The sequence below is a fragment of the Rutilus rutilus genome, assembly GCF_951802725.1.
Source record: "Rutilus rutilus genome assembly, chromosome: 17".
NCBI classification, from domain to species: Eukaryota; Metazoa; Chordata; class Actinopteri; order Cypriniformes; family Leuciscidae; genus Rutilus; species Rutilus rutilus.
The window spans coordinates 31963276-31991254 of NC_140230.1; the positions used below are offsets into that span (position 1 = coordinate 31963276).

General features: G+C 37.3%; 1 protein-coding gene across 4 annotated transcripts; it reads right to left on the reverse strand.

The window, feature by feature from the left end:
- On the reverse strand, positions 1-27965 carry ntrk1 (neurotrophic tyrosine kinase, receptor, type 1). 4 transcript variants are annotated; one of them, XM_084384657.1, is made up of 17 exons: positions 27471-27965; positions 23956-24030; positions 23652-23723; positions 20720-20788; positions 20379-20530; positions 19953-20095; positions 19590-19728; positions 15939-16271; positions 15017-15034; positions 13322-13374; positions 13129-13231; positions 10698-10862; positions 10472-10602; positions 9403-9575; positions 5257-5497; positions 4811-4969; positions 1-2683 (listed from the first exon to the last, which is right to left on the reverse strand). In XM_084384657.1, the coding sequence occupies exons 1-17, from the start codon at positions 27647-27649 to the stop codon at positions 2498-2500; spliced, it is 2391 nt and encodes a 796-aa protein (XP_084240783.1). In that variant the 5' UTR covers positions 27650-27965; the 3' UTR covers positions 1-2497. The 4 variants fall into 4 exon arrangements, with proteins under 4 accessions (XP_084240783.1, XP_084240782.1, XP_084240785.1 ...); XM_084384656.1 differs by having other exon boundaries at positions 13322-13377; XM_084384659.1 differs by lacking the exon at positions 15017-15034.
- Between the last annotated feature and the right edge of the window lie 14 nt (positions 27966-27979).

The following is a 27979-nucleotide window of genomic DNA, read 5'->3' on the forward strand; positions in this document are numbered from 1 at the left end:
GTACAATCTCATTCGTATGTTTTCGTATGATCTGCTGACGCCCCAGTGGCGGTTGGGTTTATGGGTAGGGTTAAGGGAGAAGAAAATCGTACATTTTTATATGCTTCGCATCGTACAAATTCATACAAAATCACCACTTTGTAAAATAGTTACGTTTTCCTGTGAGATTTGGTTTCCAGTTAAGATTTTGGGCTATTTTGCTCTCGTAACTTGTCGTCTTCAGATAAGTGAAAAGAAAACATAAAAAATTTGCATTTAAGTGTTTATTTTTATTGTAAATTAAATACATGTATTTAAAATACTTTTTCTCCTGCAATCTCCACTTGAGTTGCACTACATCCAGCAAACTTTACAGTTTTATTCCTATCTATATTATGAATGATTTTACAGATGATTTGTTCATATAATTTCAGTATATTATTTATTTTATTTTTTTCTGGCTGTTGACAGTATTTTCGGATTTATTGAGTTATTCAAGAGATATCCAAAATCCCTTCTGTAAAAACCTTTAATTCAAATCAACAAAATTAAACATTTTTGAACTTGGCTTTATCAAATGTTCATATTTCTGTTTTGGAAAGCATAACATTTAATAAAACTGGTTATACAAAACAATTTTCTTTGGGTATGTTTACTTGACAATGTACAAAAAACGTGCTTTTTTCGCATACAGACGACAACATTGTCAAAACAATCCCCGTTCACGAAAATGATTTAAAAAAAAACTGTATTCTGCTGCTAGTATTTAGCGATGTCACTGTGTAAAGAAACAGTACACGCCTATAGACCTTATGTAGCCCCGCCCCTTTTCAGCGCTGCGCTCGTTGTCTTTTGACTTCCGGTCTGTATTTTCACAGCGATCTTGCGTATTTATGAATGAACAGCTCGTTTTAAAATCTTCCCGGTCTATTGACATTTGTTAAGACATCTGCTTTAAACATTACAGTCCTCATGATAACTTTCGTTAACTTTACATGAAGTAAATCCATTTCACCAGCTAATTACTCCTGGACAGCAATGCCATAGAAATATACAGAGCGACCACAAAAACGAAAGTTCAAAGACAATATTCTAAAGATGCGCCCTCGTTCCTCTGGTACATAAGGTCTATAGAATGAACATGTAATGCGTGTGCACATGATGTCACCGTTTTCACAAATTCACGATTTTGTAGTTTACACTGACTGTAACGGTATCATTTTGAAAAACACAATTCCAAAAGCTTGTGTTTTCAGGGCGCCAAAACGCCATTGTCGTGTAAATGAACTGCAAAAACGTATAAAAAGTTACTAGAAAACGATGTTGTGTAAACAGCCCCTTAATGTAGGCCTACTGTTATTAATAAACTAGGGAAAGAACGGTGATATCTATTGTTTACAATGGCCATATTCACCTGTAGTGTCTTGCCTAAAGCATGCAATTCATGTGACAAACTACTGCTTGAAAATGTTACAGTTCCATAAAACATACTGTTTCGATTAAAAAATAGTATGCAGTATGTTAATACTACATTCCGTACACAGCCCGAGTGTTTCCACTGTTGTTGTGTAGTTGCTGGCCTTGCTGATGCTTCTGGTTTAGGAAATAAAGCAGAACTCTGGAGCCATAACAGGAAGTTGCTGTTAAACATTGAGAGATGTACAATACATGCATGTGAAGATCACGCATAACATGTTGATGTAATATATTCATAATCGCAAGACATTGAAAAGAAATGCAGTCAGCTTGGCACAACGTGGAAATCAACAACTAAAGAGTGTTTGTTTTGGGGGGCACATTATTTAGAAACTGCACATGATGGTTAAAGGTGAAGTATGTAATGTGTGTGCCATTAAAGCAGCAAATCCTAAAATAATGACCAGGATATATTACAGAAACTTCCTATCTTTATTCTTGACTTAAGATTTTAAAACATTCTGTTTACTAAGTTAGAATGATTCTGTAATACAGGCCCTGGTTTTCACTTTACCCGTCTCCCATTGGTCAGACAAAACAGTAAGTCCCTCCCCCAAACTCACGCCATTGGTTGAGGAACTGTTGTTGGGTCAGGCTGGGCGGAATGCTCAAATAAACAGAGCCACCGTTTTTACATTTATGGGGAAATAAGCCTAAAATGTCTTGAATAATAATCTGAAAATGACACACTTCACCTTTAATGAACTTTAATTACAAGACCTTGACAACAGTATCCTTATATAGAAAATCTAGTGTCTCTTCAGGGTTGAGTCATGAAGATCCATGAGCAATTTCCATTAATGCATGTTCAAAGGATCCACTGTCCATTTACTCAGTCCATTTCAAATTTAAACACATGGACACAATCTTACACGTTTAGTGGATTAAACGTACACATCAACAAACACCGCAAAAACGTTCATACTGCACATCTGAGACAGTTTGTGAATTCTGTCTGTCCTCAACCCACCATTGACTTTCCTCCTCAGCCCAAACAACCTGCCATCAGAAGCATGTCTTTTCCGTGCAGGACCATGTGCTGCTACTCCAGGATGTCCAGATAGACAGGCGGGCTCTTGACGAGGGCCACGAGGCGGTTGTAGATGTCCTTGATGACGAGCCTCTGCTGTGGTTCTCTCTGCCAGCAGCCCTGCATGAGGAGGTGCACTTCCTTTGGGCAGGTACGTGGCCGTTCAAGCTCTCGTCCCTGCGTGATACACTCAATGGCCTGGAAAGAGGGGAAATATTTCATATTTACAATGAGATAACTGCCAAAAATGGTTAAGATGGTTATAGTGGTATTTTAATCTGCAGGGTATTATTCAATATTTTTAATATTTAATAAATATTATGCCTGTAATATATTAAGACATTATAATTTGTTTTTATTATTATTGTTAAATTATTGTATTATATATACTATATATATATATATTGTTTTCATTTTTATATCGTATTTTATTATTATTATTGTTTTTTTTTTCCTAAGGTCCACTTTTAATGTTAGTAATTCAAAAAAATTGTGCACAAAAATCATTCATGAACTGATCAAATGATTTTTATTTTGGATATTTAATTATTTTCTTTATTATTATTATAAATCAATATATATAATGATATATAATGCTTTCAAAGGGGTCATATAACAGACACTTAAACGTAATTATTAATAATTCATTAATAATATCACTAAGATATTACAATTATAATTGAATAATTATTTTGTATGTATTTTATGACCCCTTTAAAAGCACACACACACTCATAGCATACATTTATATATGATTATTAAAAATTGTAATTTTAATATTTTTTAATTATTGTTAATTCTTTTATTATTTCCTGAGGTCACCTATAGAAGTTCATAGAAGTCTTCACAAAAAACATTTATTATTTAAAACATATTTTCTACCTTCTCTTTGACCTTTTGAATTAAACTTTCCTTTTTTTGCAGCTTTACCTTTAAAATTCCAACACAAGCATCCTCTTCAAATATAGAATAGAGATTGTTGACATGTAAATGTGGGCAGTCATGTAATAATGTATTCAGATGTTCAGAACGGGCCGTTCCTGTAGCTTTGTGTCAATAATGCTCTTTAATTTAGTGTGGAGGAATTTTTTAGTTCTAATAGTTACAGCATGTTTTCGTAGTGCATTAGGTACACATGTATTTCAATAAAAAGAAATCAAAAGAAAATTTGATTTCTCATGATATGACCCCTTTTACTTCATTTTCTACAGGCAGCAGCTGCCTGTAAAGATTCACTTTCTTTTCTCCATGGCTATTCCTGGTGGCTATTTAAAACGCCAGTGACTTCAAGCCCTTATAGCATTGCCTCTTAATCAAATGAGGTGAAGAGACTGTCAGCACCACACAACATCATTCTGAAATGGGCTTTCAATCACTGCAATAAATTAAAAAAAATTCACATTGACCCCTTTGAAAGTCTGGCACCCTCTTTCCTCGCAGATGGAAAGTCACGAACGATCCGTCTCTGTCCTGTACAATTAGGCTCCCGATAATTAGCTGTGTCCATCATGGCTCGGGAAGGATTAGGTTAACAAGGTTAAACAACGTCGGCCCAAGGCGAAGATGAGGTTTAATCGGATTAAAATCGAGTCGGCGGGAAAGTGATCTACCTCTCTGTTGAAAGAAGAGAGGCCTCTCCAGCGTAATAGTGCAGTTGTGGTCACACCAGAGTCCACTTTTTGGTGCCTAATCTGAGAGGTCTGGATCACTCTGGAACCGAAAAAATCTATTGATCTTCTCGTTCATAAGTGCTTAAGAGCACAGTCTGATCCAGTCCAAAATGGATGTTCACATCACGACGAAGGTTGGGAATAGCTCTGTCTGTTTGCTTTAGCTCACTGACCAGCACTGATGCCATCAGACAGCCTAAATCACTTCTGTCATTGCAGGTAAACATTACAGGAGTCATTTACTGCCAAATGAAGGTCTTGACTGTCACTTTTGGTCAATTTAATGCATCCTGATTGCACAAAACTATCAATTTCTCTCAAAAAAAAATCTTACTTGAACCCAAACTTTTGAATGCCAGTGCAACTTTGATTGAAAAATAAAATGTGCAAAATAGCATTGTTTACTATTTTTATCCTTAAAAATACTAAAAGAATCATTAATAAAATCAATTGGACCCACAATTGTTACATTTCTGATTTCCATCCATACAGGACCAACAAATGATGACAGAATTGTCATTTTTAGGTAAACTTTTCCTTTAAAAAACTTTTTTGTGGTTGTATTGTTTTAAACGCTCAACAGTGAATAAGTTTGACATTTAAATAGGTACAATTACGCAGCCATAAATGGTTGACATTATATGTGGCACTGTACCTCACTGTTGGATAGCTGATACCACGGTTGTTTGCCGTAGGTGAAGATTTCCCAAAGGACCACTCCGAAGCTCCAGATGTCACTCTCCGTGGTGAACTTCCTGTACATGATGCTTTCTGGCGGCATCCAGCGAATGGGCAACATCGTCCTCCCACCGACCTGATGGCGTGAACGAGAACAAATTACAATCAAACATCTCTGCTGTTGGTAAATATACAAAAACTTAAAAGGAAAGAAAGGCAAAATCACAATCTCTTTAGTGTATCAAATGTTTTGAATGTTTCTCAAATGTCTATGATTTCTCAAATTGTAATCAAATTTGCATATACCAAAGGGAGAGATCTCAATATGAATGTACTGTAGATATTTCCCACCAAAGACCAATGATCTGTGACTTTTTACAGTTTTTCGAGTAACATCATTGATATTGCTATGAAATGTTTTACCCTGTAGTAATCAGTGCTGTAAATGTCTCTGGACATCCCGAAGTCCCCGATCTTCACCACCAGCCCTTCTCCAACCAAACAGTTCCTGGTGGCCAGATCTCTGTGGACAAAATGAAGGGAAGCGAGGTACACCATGCCCGAGGCGATCTGAGCTGCGATTTGGAGCATCTGAGGAAGGGTCAGCTGACCCATCAGAGGAACCTTCATCTCGTCCAAGATACGAGCATCTGGACCGTGAGCCCTGTACAAACACGACACACATTATAACACAGCTGCCTAAAAACATTAACCTGAGAAAAGAGATTTCGGATGTGTTCTATTTTTGCAGTATGTGCATGTTATGTGAAATTTCTACTTGTTCTAGATGTTTAGTACACATTCAAAAGCACACTAGACTCTCCAAAAGGGTGTTTTCGCAGTGATGCCATAGAAGAACCATTTTTGGTTCTAGAAAGAACCTTTCAGTGAGCAGTTCTCAGTGTGAAGACCCTTTTTACACTATAAAGAACTTTGTGCAATGTAAAGGTTTTATGGATGTGTTTTATGCATCTATGGTTCTTCTTGGAATCATAGATGCCAATAAAGAACCTTTATAAAAGTGTATGTGGAATACTGTATCCCACAATGCTAGGCACTCTACTTGATCCTCCACAGAGTGCTGCAAAAATTACATATTTTTGCAGACCAGACAAGTTAGCATGACCCTAGTCTCGCACAGCCAGACCTTCAGACTTACGGAAGAAGGTCTGCACTTTATAGCAGCTTTCATTGGCCAAGGAACGCCCAAGAGGATGTTTGACTGACATGTAACGCAACCATTCACAGTTTTTGTTCTGCGTCATGTTTTGTGAAAATGTATCGTTCATATTCCTACAATGGTCTGTAAAATCTTGGACATATTTTAAGGAGTCTATGCCGCAAACTTTACAAACTTAAACTTTTGAAAATCCAGCGTTTAGTTGACCCTGATAAGCGCTCATTGTCACAGTTGTAAACACCACGGCTTTCTTCTTTCATGAGGGGGTTTGGCATCATAGCAAAAGAATGGACCGTTAAAGAACGCAACACACACGTCTCCTGGACATCCTGTAGAATTCAACCAATCAGATGACTACTTAAAAAATCAGCCGGCGGACTGTGGGCGTCACGTCTGAGGATGAGATTCAACAAAAAGGCTAAAGGATTGTTTAAATTGGCTTTTGGATTATTGCAGAAAATAATAATGACATTTAATGTCCCTTACAACCTCTATAGTCCCATCAAGCCACTTGATAGCCTTTTTCAAAACATGCTAAAGGTTTTAGAAAAATTGTGTGGGGTATTATTGATGTATTTTATGTCATTGAATAAAACATGAAAACATCCTGAACTTGTGTTAACCACAGACCTTATTTCAGCCATTTAACAAAAAATCCATTCAAAAATGTTCTGGACGATGGAACTGGAAGTTCAATTATGCTAACTTATTTCCAGGTTTTTGGAGTAATTCCCGCAGTACTTTATTTCCACCATAATAAATTAACTGGAAGTGACAACAACCATAATCTTGGCACACTATTTAATCAAACTGCTTAAAGGCTAGACATTTTTTAGCAAAATTGAATGAAAAGTAAAAAAAATGTGTATTAACAACATAACTGGATGACAACGTGACAACAATGTAGCATGCTACTTTTTATCACTATACATTGATTGTATGTTGTTTCACGTGCTACTTTAAAAAAATAATAATTAAATAATAGGCAGTATGCAACATCCTATACTGAAAAATGCAGGTTCTTTATTGGTATCGATGGTTCTGGTTCCATGAAGAACCTTTGACGTGTTTGGAAACTTTCCATTGCACAAAAGGTTATTTTATAGTGGAAAAAGGTTATTAAAGATATGATTATTAAAATATTTTTCACACTAATAAAGAAAAACTTTAAAGAACTGTTCAAGGTTCTTTTGGGGAACCAAAAATGGTTCTTCTATGGCATCACAGCGAAAACACCCTTTTGGAACCTTTATTTTTAAGGTTGTAGTGGTTAAAAGTCGTTTATAACGCCTTAATTATACTGTTATGCTTTTGCGCAAACTCTAGATTGTTGTAAGTGTACTCTAAGTTACATTGGATAAAAAAAAAAAACATCTGCTAAATGTGAGCACAAGCACCATTGCCTTGCGTGTCAGGCCTCAATGAGCAAACCACTGTCTCCATTCATCCTAATATACGCATGCAAACTCTCTGCCACTCGCTTGCCTTCTTTTCTGCTCTGAGGTTTAGTATGTGATCCCTATTAGTTTAGCAGGCAGGTGGCAGGATGGGGCAGCTGCAACCGAGACTGGAGACACATCCATACACGTGAAAATGCGATTTCCATCTCCCCCTCAAACATTCACTTGTCCCCACTCCCAATCTGGCCCCAGCAACCACCTGGCAAACAGACTGGATCTTTACGCACCGAGACTCAGCTGTGCTGGACATATGGTCAGTCAGTCCCCCATCAGCCACCTCATACTTCAGTGAACTTTACATCTTAATTAAGACTGGAGCATCACAAAGCTGGATCCGCATTTGGGCTCCATCGCTCTTCTACTCAGTTAGGGCATTGAGTTTCAGTAGATGTAGATGGAAATATGGTAAATGAAAGGCTTTGAATTTGATGTAACTTTTCATGCAACATGAAAGCCCAAAAGAAAATGCAGAAAGTTGACTAGCATGCCAGATTATTAACTATTAACTCTTGAGAGGGTATACTAAACTTTTTGTGTCCTATTTTTCCCAAGCAGGGCTTTACATTAACACACACACACCAAATGCGGGTGTATTTCAGCAGTGGCGTGTAACGCAGTCACTCCTACTAGCCACTTTGACGGGTTGAATTATATATAAAATACTGTATACATTTTTCAATTGGAACCTTTTAAAAAGGCATCTGAAATAATTATTAATTAATACATTTTTTGATATATATCGATACTGAAATATGTGACCCTGGATCACAAAACCAGTCACATGTTGCACGAGTACATTTGTGGCAATAGCCAACAATACATTGTATGGGTCAAAATTATAAATTTTTCTTTTATGCCAAAAATCATTAGGATATTAAGTTAAGATCATGTTCCATGAAGGTTTTTTTGTAAATTTCCTGCTGTAAATATGTTAAACATTTATTTTTGTGAGTGAATGCAGCACAGTCGCCAACATAAATGGACAACTTTAAAGGAGATCCTCAGATTCCAGATTTTCAGATAGTTGTATCCCGGCCAAATATTGTCTTATCCTAACAAACCATACATCAATGGAAATCTTATTTATTCAGCTTTCAGATGATGTAAAAATCTCAATGTCAAAAAATTGACCCATATGACTGATTTTGTGGTCCAGGGTCACATATATGAAACACTTCCAATACTCATTTTCCGCAGAATAGATACATGATACCAGCTGAGCTTTCTCGCTCTCTCGCCTCCATTCACTCACTCGTTTTATTTTAATCCAGATGAATATTGTTGGTGTTACAGGGCTTGAACTTCGCATCATTTTCTCATTCCCGCAGATGTTGTGCTCTCGCCCAAAGTGTGCATGCATAAAGCCGCCTCTCAGAACTAAACTGAGTTATTTTTCGCTGCTTATTGCACTTAAACAATCAAACACATATGTAATAATGTAAAAGAAATGCCGGTCTTGGCGAGTATTCCCGTAAACACAGTCAGTCATTTTTTAAATGAACGTAAACATTTGAGCAAGAAAACAGATGTGTAAGAGTATAATGGATCCGTGCGACAGGTCTTAAAGTGACAGCAAATAATGGCATAATATAAAAAAATATCTATATGGGAGTTTTTCCCCATGGTATCGATGCCAAAGGCCAGTGAAAATGCTGGGTGGCTAGTAACTTTGGAAAACCACAAGCCACAGTGGCTGGTGAGCAAAACGGTTAATGTCAAGCCCTGCTCCCAAGTTAACTTCCTAGATGCTTTTGGCAAAATGGTCCAAAGAAACAAGTTTGTGTGTTTTTAAGGTTGCCCTAAGACAGCAAATGTGGATAAAAGCTCTGTCTCTGAAGACTCTTTCAGCTGGCCAGTTTCTGACCGCTACACCACTTTGTTGGCACTGTAGTTAATTCACTGTGAGTGGCTGGTGGTTATTTGACTGACCTTAGAAAGCGGTTGAGGTCTCCGTGTCGCATGTACTCAAACACCATGGCCAGAGGTTCTCCGTCTGTACACACACCGTAGAACCGCACTATGTGTTCATGCTGCAGCACCGTGAGCAGCTCGGCCTCGCGCTGGAAGTCCTGTCGGGTGGACTCGCTGGCAACTTTCAAGGTCTACACGTGAAGACAACCAGATGTTCAGTGAACATACGGTGCCCCAAAAAAGTATCTGAATACTTTCAATAAAAGCAACAAAGGTAATGCATTCTGGGAAATGAAATGTAAATTGCATTTGTAATTTAAATCTGTTTTAATGCTACTTCCTCACATTCCAATTCCAATTCTTCATCCAGTTCGCTACTTAAATTTAAATTCAATTAAATTTTGAATGGTGCTCAACTCTGGTTTAATGGTTTGCAACAGTATTATTTTAGTATTATTTATTGATATTTTGTGTTTAATTTTATTTTTGGTTTTCATTTTTTTTTTTAATTTACATTTTTTTTTAGGTAATGCTAGTAATTTTGGTGTGCTTATTTGTCATTTTTAATAGTTTTTTAAATAATATATTAAATATTTCTATTTAACTTTGCTTTTAGTCTATGTAGATTTCAGTTTGAGTAATTTTTGTAATTATTTTTGTAATTAATTTAAGTTTTTCATCCATATTTTATTTTGTTTCAATTAACAAAAATGTTTTAAAATAGTTTTAGTTATCAATAACAACTTTGCTTTGCAAACATAAATTTTCTGTGGTTGTATTGAATGTGGTTTCTAGCTATCTAGCTTGTTAATATACATTGTGAAAACTTGTGATAGTCTTGGGCAAATCAGGAGGAATTGGTTGAAAATTACTAACCAATCAGTAATGTTTTACATTGCTGCCATTGTTCTTGTTCAAGTCTGTTTATATGCATATAGCTGCCATGGAGTTAAATATTTTAGCTGTATAATATAGCTTTTATATATATATATATAATTAAATTATAAAGAAAAATGTAACATTTAATGAAACCATGAAATAACCCTAACCCTAATAGAAGCCATGATAACCTAAAGCATGATCATACCTTGATAGCAACCAGCATCTTGTCAGTATCAGGACAAAGGTTGGCACATTCTGCCAGGTAAACCTTGCCAAAAGCTCCTTCACCCAGTTCCCACTTCAAAATAATGTCTTTTCTTTTAATGTTTTGGACACCTGAAAAATACAAAGAAATAATCACTTTAATTTAGTACAAACTGAATCAGCATGCTGAAAGCTTGTGCGCTATCATGGGATTGTGAGACACTCACACATGTCTTTGTCTTTGATGATGCCACAGAAATACTGCGGGTTTTCCACAAAACTGGACAAGCCAGAATCCAGCGTGCTGTCATCTGAAGATGGAGGACTTGCCCCGAAGTTCATGAAGCGGAGAGACACGGCCAGATCGTCCTCAGTGCCTAGAACAGACGAACCTGTGGACACACGGACAGAAAGTGGTTCCCAAGCAGCTAACAGTATGTTGTGTTGTATGTACAGTATGTTGGGTTGTACAAGTTACTCCACGCACAAAAAAAGCATCAACAGAATGTTTACTTGATCCGAAGCAAATCACCTCAGTTTTAGGAAGCGGAATTAAATGCAAAGGCCTCTCCTTCAAATCACAAAACCCACTCAAGCTATAACCGCAGAGACCCCAGACTGGGCAGAGAAGAGGAACGCAGGGAATAGAGGGCGAGAGGGGAGGGAGGCAATCAGGTCCACTTAGGCACTTTGTGAGCGGAGCGAGTGGACCTGAAAAGCCTGGCTCCATCACTCTTCTTTAATGGCTGGCTCGTGGCTGGGGCTCCCGATGCTATTTACTTTGCATGCTGTAATTAAGACCTGGCAGCACTTTGCCGAGCTGTTAGGCTGACACTGTACAAAGTTACAGCTTAAAAGAGACCGTATTTCGCTCCCTTATTGTGCGTTACTTAAAAAGAACACAATGCCTCATGTGGAACTCATTCCGATTCCAAAATAATAATGGAGAAAGTCATTTTGGCATGTCCTGTCTCCGGCTTTCTTGTTTAGCGATAACATTCTTCCGCTGTTGCGTGAGTCACACCTGGTTTGTTTCTGCGATGTGTTTGTTTAGTTCCCTTTCATTGGAAAGATCTCAAAACATCTTCGTTTGAGGCTTAAACTGATTTAGCTTTCTGATTAAGTGAAAATTGTTGTGTCATTAGCTGGATTTTGGGAGAAATATATATATATTTTTAACGTAGCACTTTTGACAGATGAAATGATAACGTGAGATGAAGGCTTCACTCATATTAGTAGCCTAGCATACAAAAAAATAAATTAATACAAATCCTACAAATGGTGGCCACTATATTTAGATCACATGACCATGACTGTCACATCAGCCAGTAATAAAAAAAAGTAATAATGTTCTATGTTCTTGACATTCTACTAACTAAAGTAACTTTGTCAACTACATGTCAAATAACTCTTATTAGAGTATTAGTAGACTGTTAGGTTACGGTTAGAAGAATAAGTTGACGTACTTTCAAAGTTGCTTAAAGTCAGTAAATGTCTGTTGAGGGACCATCAAAATAAAGTGTTAGCAGATATTAAGAAGACAGTTAGTAATACTCTAATGAGAGTTAGTTGACATGTAGTTGCAAAGGTACTAATAGTTAGTAGAATGTCTAAAATGAGCAATCGAAATAACGTTAATTAATCACACAATCCATTTTACTTCCATAATCTGACGTTTAATAAGGAAAAATTAGGGGTGGGGCCATATTGGATAGATTACATGCCATATTGGATAGTTGGTGGGAAGATTTTGAAAAGTAAAAGGGATGTATATAACATCAGTTGAACAGGAAAGTTGTTTCAGAACAGTGCTGAGCAAGGTTTAGGAAGCAAAAATAAGAGTAACATGCACAATATGCATTAAAAAAGTAAATGTGGCCGGTTTTGTTGACTTTTCACAAAGACTGTTCTATTTTCTCTTAGAATGATCATTTTGATCAAACTCGTATATTTAAGTTCAGTAATTTCACTTAAATGACAATTAATAGGTAATTTTCATTGCCATTTAAGTGAAATTACTGAACTTAAATATATGAGCTTGATAAAAATGATCATTCTAGAAGAAAATTTCAGATGGCACCTAGAGGCTTTTGCATCTGAACTCTTCATATATACTAAGATGGTGCACTCATGGGAGAAACTGCAGTGTACAATATGGAGAAGTAACACTACAGCTGCTGTTAGAAGCTCTGGTTTCCATTTGAGATAGATTTTGCTACTGATTTGAAATATGTCATTTAAATGGGAGTTTGGCAAGAATTTTCCCCTTTCAAGTTGGTCTTGCATGCCCGAAATATCTGCCCGGAGGCATTGGAAATATGACTGTCGAGTGAACTGACATACCTTGAAAGGGATTTTGGTAATACATAAAAAGTCACCATGAAATGTTAATTACAACACATTTTCGAGCAAAACAGGATATTTAATGAGAATGCAGGGTGAGGCTTAATGGGATCCGTCGAGAATTCATTTGATTGTGAAAAATGAGTGTTACATGCTAAAATGAAAACTTCAGTGGTTGAACAGCGAAAGGGATTTGTAACCAGCTGAAAATGAAAATGGTTTCAGAGCAGTGCAAAGCAAGGTTTAGGAAGCAAAATGTTTGTTAATATGGAATAACTCGCACAATTAATGTGCATTAAGTAAAGAATAACTTACGGTGGATGCCGAACTTGGAGTGCTGTCCACATTTATTGATGACAACAACCATGATGAGAAGAAATGTGCACGCAAACACAGCAAGACCCACAGCTACTGACACCTATGAATGTGCAAATTGACAGAATTAGAGCGATAACACTTACACAAGAATGTAAAAAAATAACAGGATCATATGTGACTCATCTCGTACCCCAAACACCCTGGTCTCCAGTTTCTCCGTCTCCGTTGACTGGTTGGTGGGAACTGCTAAGGTTAAAACATTTAATGAAATGTTACTTTATCAGTACTGCCAAAAATATATATATTTTCTTGTTTTCCAGTACAAATATCTAAACATTTTTAAATCAAGATACATTATTAAGTTTTGAAGCATATTATGCCCTTATGCCCTTGATTTTGTTTGTTTTTTCCATGTTAAATGTTCAAAACACATTATTTTTCACTTATTCTCCATTGTTGCAGGTCCTCTATTCCCAGTCTGTCAGTAACGCTCTGTTTAGTTCCTGTCTCTATGAAGTCCCTCCTTATGAAAAGTGCAGTGCGCTCTGAATTATTTAAATGAGGAATATTGTGGCATGTTTGTTCCCGGAAGTAAACTCAAGACTAAAATCGAGGCGTTTTATGGAGTTCAGAAAGTTTAAAATGTGAAAAAGCATAATAGGTCAAATATATCATTTAAGATTTTAAATATTAAATGTATCAAAATTAAAGGTATAGTGGAGGATTTTCTTTTTCCGGGTGGATCATCAAGACTATTGGTCCTCCTAGTTGTCAATCATTCTGGTGATATGTTTACGTAAGGCCGTCGTACGTGCTCGTCCCCTAGGTAGTTTTCACTTTCTGCGCATGCGCACTTTCAGGTGTATATGTGTGGTGAGCTACGGTTTCAGCCATTCATTGAAGCTCGCCGTTCTCACCGGGTTTTTTCAAAATGTCTGAGGGTCGCAAGAGAAAAAGTGTCTACGAATTGTATGACAAGAAGAGAAATGTTTCTGAAGAAAGAAACAAGACCAGGGGTGCGTTTCCCGAAAGCATCGTTAGCCAACTATGGTCGCAAGTTCCGTCGTTATCAGCATAGTTCAATGATTTGGTGTTTCCCGAAACCATCGTTCCAACGAACGTTCGCAAACAGCATCGCAAACTTGTGTGGTTGGAACGACAGCTCTCGAGCTGTGGTTAGAAGCATAGTTTCTAGTTTACATGAGATGTAGACTGAATAAATCCTTATCTTTAGCAAAATAAGCAAGCTGACATTCAGTTCAACCCGTGTTATTTATTTAGAATACATACAAATGTAATTTACGTCTTTTAGTTTGTCAAGAGATTTAAAGCACCGTTTTTGAAGACTGCGCATGTGCGAACGTGCTCTACTATGTAAGAACGAGCCAAATATTGAGTTTGGTAATAAAGCAAAATAACTGAGAAAAATTAGAAATGGTCTTCAGATGCCATGTCTGTAGCTTATATGACAAAATCTAGCGTTAATTCGATCTCAAACAGATTCATTAAAATAAGTTATTAGTCCACCACGTGCGAGACGTCATAAACCAACGTGGTTGAACGATACTTTGCGACATACGGTTTCGGGAAACAGTCGCGACTAGCTAGTTGATTTCTCCATCGATGCATCGTACTATGGTAGTTAAGCAGCGAGCGATATAGGTGTACGGGAAACGCACCCCAGAGTGTTTTTGGGAGAATATTTCACACTCTGGCGTGCGCTAAAAGCACAGGCTGGCTACATTGTTCATAAAGCAAGACTTAATATCTTCTGTAATTTTGCTTCTCAACTAAATGTATCTGTTATTTAGGAATGTTTAGGTGTTTGTACAGGAAAATGACAACGGGGCGTTGACCTACGGGAAGCTGATTTAGAGAAACTTACTTGGCTCATCAGGGTGGACTGGCATGTGGAGAGAAATTATAACAATAAATTACTCAATTCACCACAAGGGTCAAAATCACCATAAAGTGCCTTTGAGACTTCACAATTTTAGTTAATGGTAAAAGTATTTTGATAATAATGAAGTTACTGCTTAAATATGTATTGCCCAATAAAATATGCGATAGTTGCACATTCTATTCTAAATAAAATCTAACAACAAAGATATTTATTCAAACTTTAAAACAATACTAACTGGCCCTCATTTGTTTATTAAGAAATCACACACAAGGTTTTGTTAACTTGTTAAAATAATTAGTTTATTTTCATCATAAAAGTTGCACATGACAGGGTGGACAACAAAATGACAGGGTGGAACTTGGCATGACAGGGTGGACAAATGCTTTAATGGGTGAACTAGAACGGGGGAACATTTTAAAAACAACAGGACCTTCAAGAAACCCTTAACCAGTATAGAAGAAGGAGGGGCCTGGCTCAGGCTGATTTTCAGGAGTTGCAAATGTCCACCCTGTCATGAACCATGACATTTTTTGGCTAAAGTTAGTATTTAATGAGCACATGGTGTGCAGCAGTAAGCAAAGTGATTCACTGTTGAAGCTGACTGTGCACTGTTTAAAATGTTTATTTAGAATTTCTGAAAAGTTTTTATATTAATTAATATTTCACAATGACAGGGTGGACATGTTAATCTTGACAACACGCAACTACAAACACAATATGATGAAAATTAGGAAATATAAGTGTAGATACTTTCTGTGTGTGTTGCAGATGTTTTAACCTCCACTGAAGAAAGACTGAATGGGGGAGGGTATGTCACTGAGTACATCAGTTGGTTTCTTAAAGGGGAGTTTACCCCATAATGAAAGAACGATGCCATGCATGTTGTGCGATGATTTGCGCTCACCAGGAATGATGCCCTCTGGGTCAAAGGGGTCGAAAGGATTTGCCATGAACATCCCCTTTACCGTAGCCTGGTCCCTACCCAGTTTATTCTCCACGATGAGTGTGTAGTTGCCGTTGTTCAGATGGGTGGGCTTGTTGAGGAACAGACACCCGTGTTGGATGGAGCCATCGGTCACGTCTCTGATCAGTTCGGTGTAGGTGTAGCGGGTTTCGATGAGAGGCGTGTTGTTGTACAGCCATTTGATGGTGGCGGGAGGATTGCTGTCCACAACAAATGGGATACACCAGTGATGTTGTGGTTCTGGGTCCCTCAGAAACAAGATCCGCACTGGAACTACACACAGACGGGGAATGAGTTCACACGTGTGCAGTGAGACATAATCACAGTCCATTAGGGATGCACAATATCAGCCGATATTGGATATTTAATTGTTTCTGCCTATTTTGAGACTTAGATTACTTTTGATATCATCTTGGACTAATGTAAAGGGATTGACGTGATGCATTCTCTTGATGTGCAATTTCCTTTTAAGAATGCAAGTCAGAGTTGTGTGTGCAATAGGATAGTGATATGTGTGCTTTTTTTTAAAAGTACAAGCATCCCAGAGGTCCCTACTCTGTTATGAGTACTTATTTTTCTTAAAGTAGATTTCAAAAATGAATTATTATTATTATTATTATTGTTTGTGATATGTACATGTGTTCATTTATCTTTTTTTGTCACTGATAGCACCTGTGCATAAAATGTCAAATACCTTTTTTTTAAGTACAAACTTTTTACATCTAGCTGTCTAATCTCTATTTAATACTGTATTATTATGAGAACTTATTCCTTTCTTATTTAAAAAGTATATATTTTTAAAGCAGATTTCAATAATACAATGTACTACTATTATTGTTATTATTAAATAATAATAAAGAATTATAATAAGGATTTAAAATAATTAAATAATTATTGAAGAATTGTATTTATCTTTATTAAATGAAAGAATATTTTAAGAATACTGTACATTATATTTATCCATTATCTGTGTGTGTGTGAGCTGTTGGTTTCTAGTCTCCGCTCTTATTCTGCTTCTGTATCCAACTATCAGGCAGCAGATTACTGTATGTATTCCTATTGGTAGTCATTGCATTGCATCACTGCTCATTTGCATAAAGTTGAATTCGCTAACTGCCGCAAACCATTGCTGTAAAGAAGTCTGTTGAAGAAGTTCACATAATGTTCCTGTATGAATAATGCTTTTCTATAACTAGTACCTGTTCTTCAGAATAGCTCAGATGACTGGAGCATCCATCATAAAAAATTTTTTCCATGAATCAATGTGCTCAATCTTTACAGTAAACCTGTTGACCTGTTATAAATAATAAATCTCTGTCTGTTTAGGGGACCTAACCACAAGAGGCACTTGAGAGCCGGGTGAAGGTGGGATACAGGAAATGGTTCTTTTAGCCGGGAGAACATGCTGATGCGCACAACCCGGTCGCTGCTTCATTACCATTTCAGTGCTCTTAACCCGTGACCCTTCCTTCAGAAAGTGCTTCGCACGGAGAATCACAGTCATTTGTGTCATGGCCTAGAGTTCACGCTTGAAAAACCGTCCTCGTTACACCGGCCCGATGTTAACGGTTGAGCCATTTTTGAACTCCACTAATTGTGGTAATCAAAAGGAATTAAATCACTGAATCCATTAATTGGGTTGCGGTAAAGGTACATGACCAAAGGTGAATTTCATCATCAGCACACTAAGGCATAACCAACACTAGGGAATTATATTATCGATTGGCGTCTGGGTTTAATAAAAGATGTTTCGGGTCAGAATTATGCCGTGGCAGCACCTGTGGCTATAACCGGCCTGCTAATTTAAGAGCTAATTAAGCAGTGGTCGGCGACGAGCCGTTGTCCACCAGTCACGTGATTCTGATAGACTGGCAACTAGCACACTTGCTATCTGCCAATCGGTCCTCACAATTATATTTCCGGACTATGGGGGAGAGAAATCCATTAGTAGAGAACAAACAAGATCTGAAGACAGTTATCATCCCATTTTCCTGACAGTCATTATCGCTCCCCTGATGGCTATACATTTGTCTGAAGTCAAGCACTGTTTTTCTTCTTTCTGAAGAGGAGGTGATAAACAGTGATAATTGCTGTGGTGTGGAGTGCGTCATATGGGAGGATTTCTGATGGAAAATTCCGGCCGTTGCAATGCTGTTGCTTCTGTGAAGGGCAGGGTTATCATCGTTAACTAAAATGTACAAACACTTACATTTTAAATTGAATTAAAGCTATAAAGCTGAAATAAATAAAACATAAACTAAATGAAAATGGCCTTGGCAACTAACTGAAATAAGTTTAAGCACTAAAACTGAAATAAAAAATAAAAATAAATAGGCTTATTAGAGTTAACTAAAACCTAAACTTAAACCATAAAAATAAAAAATAAATCGAATTGAAATATAATTGTCACAGTTTCACCCAATTTGGACTTTTCCGGTTTGCACTATTTCCCGCCTCTAGTTTGTTGTCATGGTTACATATTTGATTTCGTCATTCAGTTCGATGTGTGTAGTCAATCATCATTGTTTTCAGCTGTATATAAGTTCATGTGTGTTCTCCTTGTCTTTGTTGGGTCTCATCTATGGTATGTTGTATTATTGCTTTGTTCTCTGTTGGATTTACTAGTGGATGTTATTAAACACTGTTTTGAACTTTAACCTTCTTCTTTCGTGCGCCACACAACCGTGACAATAATAGAATATAAAATATTAAACTTATTGTATTTAAGTTAGCTGCCAAAGCGACATTTCTCATTTTCTTTAAGTTTAACTTGATGTAGGCTACTAAGAAGTATGGAGCCCGCACAACATGCGGGAAAAATATCATGGCTACAAATTCATAAATCGCTTCCACGACTTACTAATACATCAGAACGTTTTACTAATCCGTTCCATCGTTTTACGTAAATTGTGCGCATGATATAATAATTTGTTTCCTTGTTTTAGTTCAGTCAAAATGAGTGAATGAATAAGCATAACGTGGCCGTGATTAGTAATGGAGGGAACAAATTATTATATATGCGCACAATTTACTTAAAACGAGAGAACGAATTTTTACAATAAATATATATTTTTGTCCGTATGTCATGTGCAGGGCTCCATAATATATATATATATAAACAAAAAAGCTAATTCAAAATATTAATAAAATATATAATAGTGTATAAATAATACAAAAATGTAAGGAATAAGGAACCTCAAATGGGTTTCACACTTTGAACATGGCTTAGTTGTTTGGCAAGATAAATTTCATAATAACTTTTGGGTTTGAGTCACATATGTTGCTCTGTTAATGAAATATATGGATGCCTGGAGGAGTAAAAGAATAAAAGACTTGCAATTGCTACTTTATATTTCAAAGTGTGACTTTCTAATTTTAAACTTTATCTCAGTCAAATTTTCTCAATTCAATTTTTTACTCGTATGCAGAAATGATTTTCCATTAGAATCTCATCTGTTGTTGCTGTTCAGATTTGAAAATGTGTTGGTAGACATTTATGCTAAACACCTTGGTCATTGGCAGAAAAATAGCAGTATACGAGGTGAGAGAGAAAAGTTGCGAAATTACAGAGCAAACCATTTCAGTACTTACATTCGATATCCAGCTGCACCGTGGCTTCATCCATTCCCGCGCGATTCTCCGCCTCACAGGTGAGATTGTGCAGATTGTCTCTAGAAGACACGTTCCTCATGTGGAGAACCAGCTCCAGGGTTGACCCCCAGATTCCTTGCTGTGGACAAAGATGAATGTAGACCAGATTTAATGTATTAATTTTGTCCTAAGTGACTTACAAAGGATGAATACTTCAAGGTTTTTGAAGTTTTTTTATCTTCCAGTACCAACAAATGATCTTGATCCAGGCACATGCACTACTTTGGTAAATCACTTTGGTTAATTTCCATTGATGCTTCATTGACAGCTTCAATACTTTAATATGAAGCCAGTGTCATGTACCTGCAGGGTCCAGCTGGACTGTAGGTGCTCTGTTCTCCAGCGGATAGTCGGCGTTGGTACTCCAGTCACCAGACAGGTAAATGTCAGATTTCCACCTTCTTGAGTGGTCAGTGTCGGAGGGTCAATTTTGACTTCAGGAACACCTGCAGAACAAGAAAAAAAAAATTATTCACCGATTTTAGTTATAAGGATCCTAAACTTTTGAACAGTAGTGCATGTAAAATTATAAAGTAACCATTATGACAATTTTGTTTCACTAACTGAAAGGTGATGCATTTTAATGGTTTATTTCAAACAGTTTTCCCAAACTCACAGTCACAGCGTTTACACTTTTGGGGAAATCAATCTTGCTTATTGTCTCTGCATATTTAATTGGGATACAAACTTGATTTTAAAATATGTTTCATTCCAGATAGGTGCACTTACTACAATTATCCATTTCAAATGAATCCAGCTGAATGCTGTTGCCATTGTAGATGCAGTTTTGTTGAGAATCAATATCGCTTTGTCTTTTTCTATGCCATTGCTGAAGCCAGTAAATGTCACATGAGCAGGTGAGTGGATTGTCCCTCAAAATTCTGTGAAAAGAACCGATTTCTTATGCTTACTTCATGCTGTCAGCAAAATAACACATACATAGGACCTTAAATCTATCATTTCAGTTTTTCAGACAGAGGTAAATTGTTTAAATTGTTCAGTCTCAAATGGCCAGCAGAGTAAATCTGTAAATCGCAGCATAGCAGTATATGAGTGGAGTTTATACTCACAGACTCAACAGAGGGACCGAATGAAACACCCTCCAACTGATGTGCATTAGTAAATTAGAGGCCAGGTTTCTGCAAAAGAAGAGAAGAATATGCAAAAGATAGATGCTATTGGCTCTGTTGTACAATAGTTAAATAGACTCTTAATAAATAGGACTCATTCTCTTTCAAAAAATGATGTGTAGGCAGCTCAGATACGAGAGTTTAACCTGTTTTGAGGCATTTTATCACACAACTAGATTTTTGTTAAATGGACGCTAATTCAAAATATTAATAAATACTATAATAGCATATAAATAATACTAAAATAACACTGCCTGTATGGCTCCAATAAACCCTTCAATGTGAGTGGGATTTTTGGCCAGCTGTATTGTTTTCCAGGTGAAAATCTTTCGTCGACAATCACTTGGAAAAGTAATGGCACCACAACTTATGCAGCCTATGGACATGAAAGATACCTCAAATTATTAGCACAAACATACAGGATGTGTTATGTTCTAAAGAGTAAGGGCCAGTTCACATTTTTCCATTCCATTGCGCTACTTTTCCATAGATTTTCAATGTAAACTCGTGCAGTGCTAGACGGATGTGTTTGACCATTGCGCTCGCATCTCGCGTCTTTTGCAGCATCTCGTGCACAACACGCCATTCAAGCGGCACTCAAGTTCAAATAAGCTCAACTTTTTAAAAAACGCATCTTTAGACGTGTAGGGGAGGGTTTTCGCCTCACTAAAAAAAAAAGTCCATTGGTTTGAAACATTGTTTTATGTAAACACGGACTAGACGGACGTTTTTAACCGCTTTGCGTCTTTCGCAGTGTATCATGCATGTCACAGCATACATGGGGCTCAAGAAAAAAAAAAAAAAGTTAGACCTTTCCCTTTTTTTCCGTTCCACTAGCCTGCATCTCGCGTTTTTGCTGTTACAAAAACACAGGTTAGTGAAGCAAAAAAACAAAACAAAAACTCAAGGTCTCGAGATGTGCTTTGCGTGTTATGTGTAAATGCCTATAGGCCTACTTAAGATTAAGGGCTTGTTCAAATCGTTAAGTATGTGCAGTGGCTAATGGCACTATAACAAGATTCAATGCAGCAAAATATTTCATAGTAGCACTGCATTTCTAAATAACACTGGCACGCATCTCTCTGTATTGGCTGACAACTGGACTCAAGCTTAATTAGTTGAGTGATTTTCTCTCTTTCTCACAGAGAACAGGTTTGACAAGTGTGAGAGAGTGAATTTTGAAGGCCTGTGTGTTGGCAACAGACATAGTTTGATGAATTTTTTTGCATCATTCTTTTGTACTGAAAGGTTTCTGATTCAGAGATATTTGTCGTCTTGTTTCATTGAATTTTGCGAGACCTCTGGAGGAGACGGAAGCTGAAATCAAAAGCTAAATAAAGAGAGATGACAAACGATGGGGACAATAACGGCTTGGCAGATATAGATTCTCTGTGGCAGGGCTAATGGGGGCCAGCAAGGGTTCAAATATTTGTTTTCCCTACTCCCAAAAGTTCATGTCAGATGGGTCGGCCATCGGGGCCTATCTATTACAGCTCGATTCTACCGTTGGGAGAGAGCGTCTGAGAATAGCAGCTGCCGTTTCATACTGGCGTCGAAGGGAGGGGTGTGATTTAAAGAACCGAAGCAAAGGATGGATCAGGCGTATAAAAGATAGGCTCGTTTATACTTATGATTTTTCATACTGTACATCCCCACCGCCACTTGAAGCTTACAGACACATCTGGTCCTCCGCACAGCCCTCTGTGAAATATTGATTGCGTGATAATGGACCCTTAGTGGAGTGTATTTATTATGCATCAGTTGTCAATAATACGCCAAAGTGGGCGAGTAAAAGGTGACTGCTGGATATGCTCTCATGTTTCCCCAGAACCCCCCCCGTTCCCCCCCTCCTGTGACCGCTTTCCCCCACATCAACAACAGTGGGCATGTCGCACACACTGGAAGATAACGATTACAAGATAGTGGAGATAAGGGTCAACAACCTTTCTGCTAATATCATTAGTGTTTTGTTGATGCTGTGATTAGAAATCTTCCCTTCAGGAGGGAATAGACGTTGGCTCTTTTAGCCCTAAAATGCATGATTAAAAATAGTTATGCTTCTGTTTTTAGGTATTGAGTTACTATATATCTGTTTTATTCTATTAAGGTTTCTTGTTGTGGAGGTTCTATTTCTTGGTATAAGTTAAGTTTGATTTGTTGTAGGCTTTTGATTTGGATGAGATCAAGGGCAATAAAAAAACATGATTGTCCCCCCAGTTTTTGGGAAATGATCATTATATTTTGAGATTTTTTTCCATCTAGTGATAATTCATGGTGATTAAAGATCAAGCTAAATAAATAAATTCCACATGGACACTGAATTCAAAACGTTTTAAAGATTGCCATTGACTTCCATAGTATGGGGGGAAAAAAATACTATGGAAGTCAATGGCTACCTTCAACTATCCCTTTAAGTCTCCTAAAATTCCAGAAAAGAAACAGCATACAGGTTTGGAATGACAAGAAAATGAATAAATATTGACAGAATTAGAACAACTGGATGTCATGTCACTCAATTAATATTCAAGAGCCAAGCTGATTTTGTAATGTCTGCCGCATCCCACCAAACACAATTTTCAGATTGTTCTTACGCCCTTGATGATCATGAACATCAAATCTCTGCAAATTTCTTTTTAATTAGGGGAAATAAATGCAATTAAATGATTTCTGGAAGTGAAATGTAAAAATGATTTCCTTAATAGTCATTCAGTTGCTAACTAACTTTAAATGTGTCTAGGGTTTTTACCGCCTGAGACCAATAAAGCAGCTTCACTCATCAGAAGGGTAGAGGATTTGAAGTGATTGACAGGTACAAGCCCCGAGACCCAAGTGTATTGTGGGAAGGCCAGTCGTATATGTAAAGAACACTCACACATACTGCAGCTTGAAATTATGCTGGAAGGCATTTTCAGAGATGTACACCATCCCACAATCTGTGACCGTCCTGAAAAATATATACACAAGTCAGCCAGATAATTGACTTTTTGAATATGAGAAGTTTGAATACCGTTCAAATTTTTGTTGTCTGTGTAAATTATTACTTCCACAAAAATATGAAGCAGCAAAAAACGAAGAGACTTCTTTGTAAAACATAAAAAAATATACAGACAGTATTGTATAAATGATCTTTAATCTTTATTGAATCTTGTACATCGTTTGTAGTCTTAAATACTTACAGGTTCTTCAGTTCTCTGTAGTTGGCGAGGTCTATGTCTGTGATGTTCTCCAGGTTTGCTTGATTCTCTATGTAGCTAGAGGGTTGAAATGAAAGAACAGGTTGAAATTCAACTAAAACAATGTTCTAATATTTATGCTCAATGTCATTATTTCAAATCTGAAACTGTTTAGTATATGTTTCTGATATATTTCACTTGTACACATTATTTCTGATTTTGTTTGCATGATCAAATGCAACAACTTGCTTCATCTCTAAAAAGACTTTCCTTTTCAGATTATGCCACAAATCCATCTTCAACTTTCAACGCTTCCCCTCCAACCACTTGACTCAGATCTGGTATGTAACGCCTCCTTTTCATGATCTCATCTATTCCCAATCCTTCATTATTTTTCATTGAATATCCTATTCAATCAGGAATATATTGAAATAAAATAGTTTTCATATAATGATCTTGCTTTGTTGAAATACTGAGAAACACGAAAATGCAGCCACATAATGACATTTGTTCTTAATTTTTTTTGTTGTACAAATATTTAAATTCAGTCATGTTCACCTGAGTACAATTAGCAAGAAGAAACTTGTTCCTTCTCCACTCTAAGACTCCTGAATTTTGTTTCATTCAAGTGTGTGATTCCAGGTCTCTGTGAGTTTGCCTATATTAAATAGTTTTGTGCCCTTGCAGCCATTATTATGGGGCATAAACACCATCAGTGAAGTATTTTGAAATCGATTACTTTTTCATTTCCACACAAGCAGTTTTACTGAACAGTACTTGTACTTCCAGGAATGAGAACTCAGAATCAAATTATATAGAGCTAGTCTATATGTCTCATTTCAAGGCTGCACTACATTCCAAATTAATTTTAATAATGGTTACTGTTTTGAAATAAGACATCCTATGACGCATGCAGAGGATGCAGCCTTTCAAATGAGACACTTCATATGATGTATGCTTAAACTCAGCTGTTCCATAATTCAATGCAACAAAGTAGTATAGTTAAAATATGCACTAACAGAAAGTACCATGGTGTTACCATGTTTTTAGTCTCTAATCATCTAGAAAACTTCATCCCGTGGGTCAGTGTCTGCTGGCAGCAGCACTTGGCATTGGCAAAAGCCAAGTAAACCACAGAACTAATATCAGAAATATTATTATAAACCATCTTGACAAACTCATATGATGTTGAAGTACATATAAAATTCAATTTCATATGATGCATTCCCTGATTTCTGTAGTGCTCCTTTCATTGTCAATGCATAATAAAGCAGGTGCAAATTATTGCATTCACTGTACCATGCTGAAATATGGCCCTGAAATGTTTCTTTTTTTAAATTAGTGTTTTATTGTGTAGTGAGGCATTGAATATACACACAGTCATGCTGATAATAATGACCCTGCCTTATATCCTTTCTTACTTGTACATAAATAATCTTTTCAAATATAGATGCTGATAACTAAAGACATTTCTTCTGACTTCACTGGAATCTTTTGATCTGTGATTCGGTCCAGTTGTGTTCAAGAAGCACAAACAGATATTCATTAGCGTCTGATTGACCCAGAGAGCCATAATGCAATTACAGAGCAGGTGGGACGACATCTCAAACTGCTTTGGCTTATTGAATCGAGTCGAGTGGGCAATATTTCATCTATTGTTTTCAGCGGGGCATTCACAAGCAATTCGCAGAATGGAATTTACAGCATGATGAATGATGTATTTCTGCCGCTGGTATGAAGTTAATGGTCTCTTGTTTTCCTCCCCGGTAGAAGTGCTGTTCCTCTGTACTGTGCCCGTCTCACTAATACAGCGAAATGCTGCGTTTTTACGGGCACAAAGTGTTCTGTGTAAACACGTGGTGAAAGAGCATTCTCATTTATTGATTGAATGCTTGTAGTAAATGTAGAGACTCCACTGGAGTTCAGAGAATCACACTTGAGAGACAAACAACAATGGCAGCCGTGCAGAACTTTACCATAAAATACAGTGATGACGTCAGACATTGTTCGATTGCATATACTTTACAGTTATTAGCTGTTCTATATACATATTATTGAATCATCCTAATTATTGAATGAAGCGCTGATTTCAGTGCAACTTCCAAGAATAAAATCTCTTATAATTTGGTTGTTTGTCTAAAAGAAATAGCAGAAATCAGCCATTTTCATTTGAAAATGGGGTCATTTGAGTTGCACTTTTTTGCCATCTATTCATTCTCATGTTGCTTGAATCTCATATTGCATTATTTTTCTACATAGGAAACAGGAGTTGTCAAAATGTCAAAGTTGCTCTTTTCTGTGTAATGAAATCGCATGGAGCTTAAATTTAAGCTTGATTTATTAGAACATGATATTAGATTGGGATTTGAACCCAGGTTCCCTTTACGTTCCCTGCTTACTATGTTGAACCAAGTTTTTTTTTTTAAATGTATTGTTTGTCTCATCTCTTCCAGGCCACCAAGTGAACCAGATCCTGAGCACATGATCTCTAAAAACACCTCTTGAGCATAATGATACAGGTGGTACAATGGAAAGGCACATGATGGTGTACAGTTCATCAAAAAAAAAAAATCTCCAGGATCTGTGAGTGATACACAGATATGGGAAGTGCACATTGTGACCCAAACAAACACTATCAAGGTAACACACATCTAAATACCACTAATAATAAGAAAAACACTGACTGCATAAAACGCTTCAATTGACATAATTGATAAGAAAACAAGATGTAGCGTTACTATGTAGAGATGATGTGGATGTTGTTATTGGTATTGTAAAAGTAGTGGCTTTTTAGATATAATAAATCTAGCATTTCTTTCCATTACACATTGCATTATTTACACTGAAGGGAGGAGAACAAGAGAACGCATGAAACATAGTGAGATAAAGATTGTAAGAGGTGTGGTGATTATCCTACTATACGCATAAGTGCCATAATCATATAAACACTATTCTGAATGAAGTGCAACATCCTGCAAGGCTTGGTATCAATGTTAAAACACGCGCACCTCTGGGAAACATCTGTCTGACTGTACACACATGAACATTGAGATGTTTTTCTCACCATTTCCGAGAATAGATTATGTACCTGACACTCTTAAAGGCACTTAAAGAGAAGCTCAGCAGCACAAAGTACCAGGCCACTTTCCCTCCAGCCCTTGATTAGTTTCCAAGGATTTCCTTGTTTTGGGAAAATTCTGCTTTCAGTGCATTAGGTCCTGATTCCACTAATTAAATGAAATGTACTATAAAGCAATAAATGCAGGTCTGACAATTAGATTGGCCTGCCAGAAAGAAAAAAAAACCCTCTAGGCTAAACCAGGGAACGCATGCACAAACTATACATCCAAATGCCCAGATTTCTCCATGAAAATTCATGAAGGCCAATCACTTTGATTGAACTCGCCACCTGTTCCATCTCCACGCAAGATCGAGCACCGCACTGAACTTCCTCGGAAGTCTCAGCAACTTTTATCAAGAAGCTCATCGAACAGATTCGTACACCAAACTCAACTTACATTTCAGTGACGTTTTCACTCTCCTGTGGCGCCAACGCCGGGATGCTGGTGATCCCGTCCAACTCCAGGCATTGCAGCATGGCAAAGGAACAGCGACAGGCGCTTGGGCATCCGCTCAGGGCTGGTGCAACCAGGACGAGAAGCAAAATCACAATCTGGACCACCCTACGCTCAGCCATGGTGGGGTTCGAGTGAGTTTGTTCTCCTGGAGGAATCTCCACCCTGCAGTGAGGAGAAACGGCTCTTCTCTTGGCCAGCACTCAGGGTTATGATCCCATCCAGGAGCTGAGCTATTGAGCCGTGTAGAAGGGCCCAGGGGAACGGTGGGCTGTTGCCTCCTCTCCTCCTCTCACTACCTCCCAGTCCGAGATGGAGAAAAGGAGGGGAGGGGCAAAGCGGTCCATTAGTTGAGTGTGAGATGAGAGAGAGAAATGGTCACCAGACACCTCTGTGACACTTGCAGAAGTGACTGTAGCCAGACTCATGAGCTGCAGGTGGACACGGACAGA